At 43.5% G+C, this 8,487-nt stretch overlaps 2 protein-coding genes across 2 annotated transcripts; one reads left to right on the plus strand and one right to left on the minus strand.

The window, feature by feature from the left end:
* Positions 1-244: 244 nt before the first annotated feature.
* On the minus strand, positions 245-754 carry LOC118076133 (claw keratin-like). The gene has a single exon (XM_035098720.2). It carries the CDS (start codon positions 752-754, stop codon positions 245-247), a length of 510 nt encoding a protein of 169 aa, XP_034954611.2.
* A 6,469-nt stretch (positions 755-7,223) lies between these two features.
* Positions 7,224-7,727, plus strand: LOC118076183 (claw keratin-like). The gene has a single exon (XM_035098801.2). It carries the CDS (start codon positions 7,224-7,226, stop codon positions 7,725-7,727), a length of 504 nt encoding a protein of 167 aa, XP_034954692.1.
* Positions 7,728-8,487: the final 760 nt, after the last annotated feature.

Genomic DNA, 8,487 nt, shown 5'->3' on the forward strand with positions numbered 1-8,487 from the left:
AGACATTAAAAGAATGAAGAAGCTTTACTGAAAAGTTCAAGGAAATAGCACAAAAAGTTGTACAAGAAGCAAGGAAGACACACAGTGTGGAAGGATCTTATTCTTCTATACTTTAAAATAAAGGGTGTTTGTGTGATTTTTCAGCCATGGTTATTTAGATTCAGCTCTTCTGACGCAACGTCAAATGATCTGTATCAAGCTCCGTGGATATCAGTTCAGGATATTCTTCTTGGGATTAATTGACCTATGCACAGATGCTACCACGACGCCCAAACCTCCTTCCAAGGAGTGCCCCCTTCCCGTAGCCCAAACCATAGCCCCAGCCCCCAGAGCTTCCAAGGAGGCCAGACCCATAGCCCCACCCTCCATAGCCATAACCCCCTACGATCCCGGAACCACCAACAGCACATGGAGTGTTGCCTCCAACAGCCACAGGCTCACAGCTGGCAGAGAGGATGGGCCCTGGGATGGTCACAACGGAGGCAGGTGGCTGGATCACGACCTCTGCTGGTGGGATCTGGTTGACGCATGATGGGGCAACTCCTGCCAGGACTCCAAGGTTGGCTGCTCTTTCAGCACCTCCATATCCATAGCCCAGGCCTCCAAATCCGAAGCCCTGACCTCCCCATCCATAGCCGAGACCTCCCCATCCAGAGCCGAGACCACCATAGCCAAGACCTCCTGCTGAGCCAAACCCAACAGTGGGGGTGGAAGCGCAGGATGGGACAGCACAGGATGGACCACAGTCAACCATTGTTGGATGGAGGTGAGTCTGAAACCAAAAAACACCAAGGGACAAAATAAGTGTGGGATACATCACTTCAATGGGGAGTGCAAGCAATCTGTCAGAGGTATTATGATATTTTCCCCATCCCCATTTTCCCCAACTTAAACCATCTTCCTTTCTCCTTGATTGAAAAACAGCTGTTTTTGGTTATTCAACAAACATTAAGCACTAATTCATGCATTCTGTATTGTCCACCTCAGTCTTTCTCTCCATTGTGGGTCCTAAATCTTATCCCTCATGGTTCCAGGAAGGTGAGGGGACGTCCCTTAGCCTGAAGTCCTTTAGAGCAGCTTCTAGTCAGTGTAGACAATACTGAACTAGGGGTCCAGTGGTCTGACATGGTACGGGTCAACTCCATATACTTCTACTTGAGTCAGCACTTTACACAGAGCCTTGAAGTCTAGAGTTTTTCTTTGTTTCTATGGGAAGGGTCATAGGGTCATTGCTCAGTGGCAGGATGCATGGTTTTTATGCAGAAATCCCCAGGTTCTGTCCCAGGAATCTGCAGGTTGAGCTGGTAAGTGCTCCCTCCTTGAAGCTTTGGAGAGTCATATCTGGTCATTTTAAATGATACCAATCTGGATGGACCAAGAGTCTAACTCAGTATAAGACAGCTAAATACGTGATTTCATAAGATACATACAGAAAAGAAGCCAGCCAACAACATGAAGGATTAAGTTTCCTGGTCCCTTTGGCTCACCCATAAAATATTTGTGTGGGCTCTTCCCCCCCCCCCCAAAGTTGATTACCATTGCCATACAAAAGGTGCCGGCGTGTCACATTTTGTGATCAATTATGTGGGGCAGTGATCACTTGGGCCCCCCTATTTTAATCAATTTGGCACCCCTGGGGAGAGCTATCCATCTCACAGAATAATAGAGTTGGAATTCAGTTTGTTGAATCCTCAGATCAGTGCAAGAATCATGCAAATGCAGAATCCCAGCATAGATTCACAGAATGGTAGAGTTGAAAGGGACCCAGAGGGTAATCTAGCTCAACCAATCGAGGAATCTTTTTGCCCAGTGTAGGGCTCAAATCCATGACCCTGAGGTTAAGAGCCTCATGCTCTACTGAGTGAACATGTGACTTACCAAAGTCTCGGAGGAGTAGAAATGGACAGAAGGAGATCAAGTTCAGGGAAGCTGTTGAGATATCTCAGCCCAGGGAACCCTTTTATACTCTTTTGACTGGATCCCCTGATGGCCCCACAGCTGGCTTGGATACACCCCCTGTTCCTCTGAAGCTGGAATTAGCAAATAATTTGTGATATGCCTCAGGCCCGCTAATTATTTTAATAATAATGAAAAATGAGACAAAAGTGTTAGCATTTCCTCAACTTCCCACAACGCGTCTCTCCCACTCTGACACGTTTGATCTTGGCTTCTTAAAACTTCTGCAAAACAAAGTTGAAAGAAATGAGTGTATGTTCCTTTTCTGACAGATCAACAGATATGTTGTCCCCATTTTCCCCCTCTTCAAAATAGCTAAAGTAGCCGTGGGTGTTCAGAGTGGGCTACTTGACTTTCATATCCAGGATTTCAGTTGATCTTTCCAGCCACAACACATTGCCATCGTTCTCTACCTCCACTGCAGTGGGAACCATTGGGAAGAGGGCTATTGAAATCACATCCTTCTTGTGGGTTTTTCATTGAATCTGGTTGGGCACAGTGGGGACAGGATGCTGGTCTAGATGCGGTTTTTCCTTTTTATTTATTTTTCTGATTATTATTTTTTAAAAGAGAGCTAGTGTGGTATAGTGGTTAAGAGCGGTAGACTCGTAATCTGGGGAACCGGGTTCGCGTCTCCGCTCCTCCACATGCAGCTGCTGGGTGACCTTGGGCTAGTCACACTTCTCTGAAGTCTCTCAGCCCCACTCACCTCACAGAGTGTTTGTTGTGGGGGAGGAAGGGAAAGGAGAATGTTAGCCACTTTGAGACTTCTTCGGGTAGTGATAAAGCGGGATATCAAATCCAAACTACTCCTCTTCTTCTTCTTCTTCTTCTTCTTCTTCTTCTTCTTCTTCTTCTTCTTCTTCTTCTTCTTCTTCTTCTTCTTCTTCTTCTTCTTCTTCTTTCCTCTTGTACCTCACCCTCCAAGAAACATTCCACATATTAGCAAGGCAAACAGTGCTGTAAAATATGAAGCAGGTTAGACTCATCGTTTAGAGTTGGTTTTTATCGCTTCTGTCTTCCACTTTGCCTTAACTTATTGCTCCAGAGTGAGCAATGGGTGGCTTTGTTCTTTCCACTGTGTTGAGTAAACATATACCATACAGTTTCCAAGTGATCTTTGGTCTTTATGTTTCTTGGTGCTCTAAAATGCTTCACTTGGTGTCTCCGCAAGAGCTATGTTCCATAGTCATCATGCTTCTGAAGCTAAACTAGTTGCTGTTTTCCAATGTTGTGTTTATGAATTTCTAGCTGCAGACCAAAAGACTGCTAGATCCTTCCACATTTAATTTTTATGGACATCTCTTAACAAATTAAGTAAAGCTAGCTTTTAATCAGGTTGTATCGCCTGCCTGTAATAAAAGATATCTCTTCAAAGGCAATTTCAAAAAATAACTGTATAAGTAATGCTCTAATATTCATTGACACAAGATTATCATATATACAGGTACCCAATGAGGCAACATTATTCGACTGTGTTAGTGAGAAAACATGGTTTTTTTGGGGGGGGGAATAGGTTTGATGTATCCAGTGATGATGGGAGTTGTGATCCAGTAAAACATCTGGAGAACTACAGATTTAGCTGCCCTGTACTAGAAAATGGTGCCAGTAAATAAAGGATCAAATATTAAACTCACTTATTATATTAGCCATTCCTGGATTACACAAATTTCCAATCTCTCTCTAATTCATAATGCCAAAGTTGCCAACAAAATGCAAAATTTTTAAAAAATGTAATAAAATCCCTGAATAGCCACCTGTTTCCATATTCATTCTTACACAAGCATCAGAAATCCTATCCTCTGTCCCATCAATATGCAAGATTGCATGGGGCAGATAGAAGAGATGGCAGCTTTTTGGTGATCTGTTGTTTATCCATACTGAGAGTAGACCTATTGAAAGCAATGAACAAGCCAGCCATCACCCTTGATTTTTTATGGATGTAACCTAAGAATGATATCCACCATCACAATCACTTCAGCTATCAGTGTTTGTGATTTGTTGCTAATAAATGAAAGTGTTTCAGTGGTTTCTGAAAACGGGATTGCTATTTGCTTGGTGTGTGTGTGTGTGTGGAAGTTTTTAATGTTTGAAGTTTTGTCATGTTTTTAATATTCTGCCAGGAGCTGCCCAGAGCGACTGGGGAATAATAATAATAGTAGTAGTAGTAGCAGCAGCAGCAGCAGCAGCAGCAGCAGCAGCAGCATTCTTTTTGGGTGTTCGGGGTGTTAAGGGATGGATAGTACCTCTGTTTGGGGACACAACATGCTCCTTTTCAGATAATTTGCCCACCTTTGGTCCCCACCCTGCCCTCAAATCTCACCTGTGGCTCCTAGAAGCTGGCAACATGCGACATTGGCCACACCCCAGGAGCAGCTTCGACTGTCCAGCTAAACCAGGTGAGGGTAGCCAATGGACCTCAAACCCTTAGTGAGCTAGGAGACCAATCTCCTTCATGGATCACTGCCTTGTCGTGGTGATGGGGCTTGAATAAGTCAGAGAAGCTATGTGCTATAGAAGACAGGAGTGCCTGGCGTGCTCTGGTCCATGGGGTCACGAAGAGTCGGACACGACTAAACAACAACAAGGAGACCAATAGTGGGTCCAACAATCAAGAAGGTGGTTTCTGCATGAGCTGTATAGGGAAGTGCGGGACAGATGGTGCTTGTCAGCCTGGGAAGGGAGCCCATCAAAGAGAAGAAAAACTCTGATCCTAAACCTCTGCTGCCTTGCAGAGTATCTTCAGATGGAGAAATGGCTAACAAGTACGGTAAACACTACACAAATCTGGAGTACAGACCCCAAGGCAGTTGGATGGTGCCTCGTAAGCTGCCTTGCAGACAAGCTGGTGCCAAACGTTTTGGTCTACTTTCATTTGGCCACTGGCCAGGACCTCCAAGCCCACTGCCCAGGCTTGTGCCCCAGGGAGGTCACTTCAGTTCTGCTAACACAGTGTCTTGACTTAACCCCTGTAGGCACACTCCATTGTCTCTCAAGACGAACAGATGCTAACAGCAGTGCCTTCCTTTGGTTTCAGATTTTTAAAATGTATTGTATTTATTTTATATACAGTGGGACCTTGGGTCTCGAACAGTTTAGTTGATGAACAAATTGGAACCCCAACGCCGCAAACCCGGAAGTAAATGCTTTGGTTTGCGAACTTGTTTTGGAAGCCAAATGCCCGATGCAGTTGTCGGCTATTGTTTCTGCCGCGCCTTGGCTTTTGAATGTTTTGGAAGTCGAATGGACTTCTGGAACAGATTACGTTCGAGGACCAAGGTACCAATGTATTTGCATGGAGTTTATAGTTCTAGCTTGTTTGCTTAACTTTTTTTTTAGAACAAGGGTATCATCTTTTCCATAGTGGCCAACCAGATGCTTCTTGGTTATCCCACAAGTAGAACATTGGAGCCATAGCACTTTCCTGCTGTTGTTCTCAGGCCCTGTTAGTGACATCTGTCTGGCCACTGCAAAAACAGGGGGCTGGGTTAGATTGGTCTTTTTCATGATGCAGCAGGGCTTCTCCCATGTTTGTACATCATTTTAAGACTCTGCCTTCCTCTAATATTGGTGCTGTCCTAAAATCCCATATATGTATGCAAAAAGCTTTGATAATGACTGAGAGTCCCCAGAGCTGATGAAGAACCTTCATCTCCATCTTCTCCCTCTGGGTGTTTCTGTTAAAAGCAACAGATAAATTAGAGCAATTTGGCTTGAGGCCAACAACATGAAAAGAACGAGTGAGGGAAAAACATGATGCCAAGACTATTTGTGTTGCATTATTACAACCACTTAATTTTGTGACCTCCCTCTTTTGTGCTTAGCAAAGTAATTTTGCATATTCCATTGTTGACAGCTAAGTAAAATGTTTGCAGGAAATACGTAGGCGGTTTCTGAGTCAAAGGGGCAGCTGGCAGAACTATATAAAAGCTCAGAGTTCTCTCACTTCCTCCAACAGCTTCACCTGACTCTTCTGTCTTCACTACATCTTCTCAAAGAAGCAGGTAAGTCCGATTTCTTGGGGGAATATTTCGGAATTTATCAGAAGTTTATGACAGTGGAAGGCTAGATTGATATTCCCACTAGAGCAAGGATGATCATCCTTTGGTCCTTGAACTTTGGTCACTCTAGTCTTGACCTTTGGGCTTGCTGGCTGAGGGGACTAGAGTCCAGTGACAACCGGAGGACTATAGTTCATCCTACCTACTTCATACTTGTGTAAACTGCTGCATACCCATACATCACTTAGGGTTAGACTTGTGGCAAATGGGTTGCTCTCTGATAATATCCCTAATGAGCAGGGAGTCCGACAGGGATGCCTCATAGCACCCTTTCTTTTGAATTTTTATATAAATGATATTGTTCAAGAACTAAGAGGCCTAGAATATTTTCCTGTTTCTATTCAGGGTGTCAAACTCTCAATTCTTCTGTATGCCGACAATATTGTTTTGATTTCTGCTTACCTAAATTGGGATGCGGAGACTTTTCAGGAAGTTGAATGTCTTTTGCACAAAAGAGCAGTTAACGGTCAACCGTTCTAAAATTAAAGCGGTAATTTTTGGGAAGAACAGAAAACCTCACAGATGGAGTTTGGACAGGAAACCTATAATATGTGATCCCTAATTGGTTGGGACATGTTGGACAGGAGAGAATAAGTACTGGGCTTCCAATTGTTGTTGAAGTACAATTGTCATGATCCTTGACCATAGGACATGCTGTCTACATCTGATGGGAGTCGAAGCATCATATCTGACGATTTATGATGCTCTGTTGCTTTTTGGTTTTCATGCTCCATTTTCTGCTCACTTCTGCAATCTTGTTTTTTTAAAAAAAATAGTTTTATTTGAAAATTTGTTAAAACATTACACAACATCTTCGAACCAATCCAAGAACATTCAGCTGCATTTTTCACATATCGAAATTATGAGGTATCGAAAAGGAAAAAAGGGGGGGGGGTAAGAGAGAAAGGGGGGAATGAAATGTGAGTGGGCAAAAGGGCGTAGGGCCATGGGAGGGGGGGAAATAAACAAACAAACAAAAGCAAAAAAAGGGGTAAACAGGGAGGGAAAAGGGTAGGGGTAGGAGAGGGAAAGGGAGGGGGCGAAGAAAGTAAAAAAAAGAAAAAAAGAAAAAAAGAAAAAAAAGATCTTGTTTTTTAGATTCATCTTCAGTCATGGTTGACTGTGGTCCATCCCCATTGAAGTGATGTACCCCACACTTATTTTCTCCCTTGGTGTTTTTGCTTTCAGTCTCACCTCCATCCAACAATGGTTGACTGTGGTCCATCCTGCGCCGTCCCATCCTGTGCTTCCACCCCCACCGTTGGATTCGGATCAGCAGGAGGTCTTGGCTATGGTGGTCTCGGCTCTGGATTGGGAGGTCTCGGCTATGGATGGGGAGGTCAGGGCTTCGGATTTGGAGGCCTGGGCTATGGATATGGAGGTGCTGAAAGAGCAGCCAATCTCGGTGTCCTGGATGGAGTCATCCCTTCATGCATCAATCAGATCCCACCAGCAGAGGTCGTCATCCAGCCACCTGCCTCCATTGTGACCATCCCAGGGCCCATCCTGTCTGCCAGCTGTGAGCCTGTGGCTGTTGGAGGCAACACTCCATGTGCTGTTGGTGGTTCCGGGATCGTAGGGGGTTATGGAGGGTGGGGCTATGGGTCTGGCCTCCTTGGAAGCTCTGGGGGCTGGGGCTATGGTTTGGGCTACGGGAAGGGGGCACTCCTTGGCAGGAGGTTTGGGCGTCGTGGTAACATCTGTGCGTAGGCTAATTAAACCTGAGAAGCATATTATGAACTAATAATCAGAGAGCTTGATACAGATCCATTGGGCATAGTTCAAAAGAGCTAAATCCCAGGAACAACTGCTGACATTGAACCCTCTTCTTCCCCCACGTCTTTGCTTTGAAGTCCAGAGAACTAAGATGCTTATATGCTAAATTTCTTCTGTATTTCTCATACAGAATGCCATTTCTTGAATCTTTTCAATAAAGCTTTTGGCGCATTATGGTAACTCGTGTGTGTTGGTTTTTGTAACAGTTGGCCTCAGTTCCTCACAGCAAGCTGCCTAGCTGACTGAAGGAAATTTTTGTCTGAATTAAAACTGGAAAGTGGCTCAAGACATGTTTATCAACAAGAAAACTGACAGATGTTTGGAGTTTTTTTTAATGATAATCTTTATTTACTTTACATATTTACAACCAAATACATTTCACTTATATCAAATTTTCAACAGTATATAGAAAGACAAAAAAGAAAGAAAGAAAAGAAAACGGAAAAAGAAAAGAAGAAAAGAAAATTTTGCGTTAACCATAAAACAAATATTAATACAAATATGTTTGGAGGTTTTATAATCCAACTTTAAGGGATTATACATTTTACTGTACTTGCAAGCTCATAGATCCCTCTGAATGTGATATTTTAAAATATCTGCTAATTTGGTCACTAGTGTAAAATCTATTCCAGTGTTTCTAATGAGTTATGCAGATCATGCACTAATAAAATTGAAAATCAAACTGTCAAATAAT

This window comes from Zootoca vivipara, chromosome 17 (genome assembly GCF_963506605.1).
Source record: "Zootoca vivipara chromosome 17, rZooViv1.1, whole genome shotgun sequence".
NCBI lineage: Eukaryota > Metazoa > Chordata > Lepidosauria > Squamata > Lacertidae > Zootoca > Zootoca vivipara.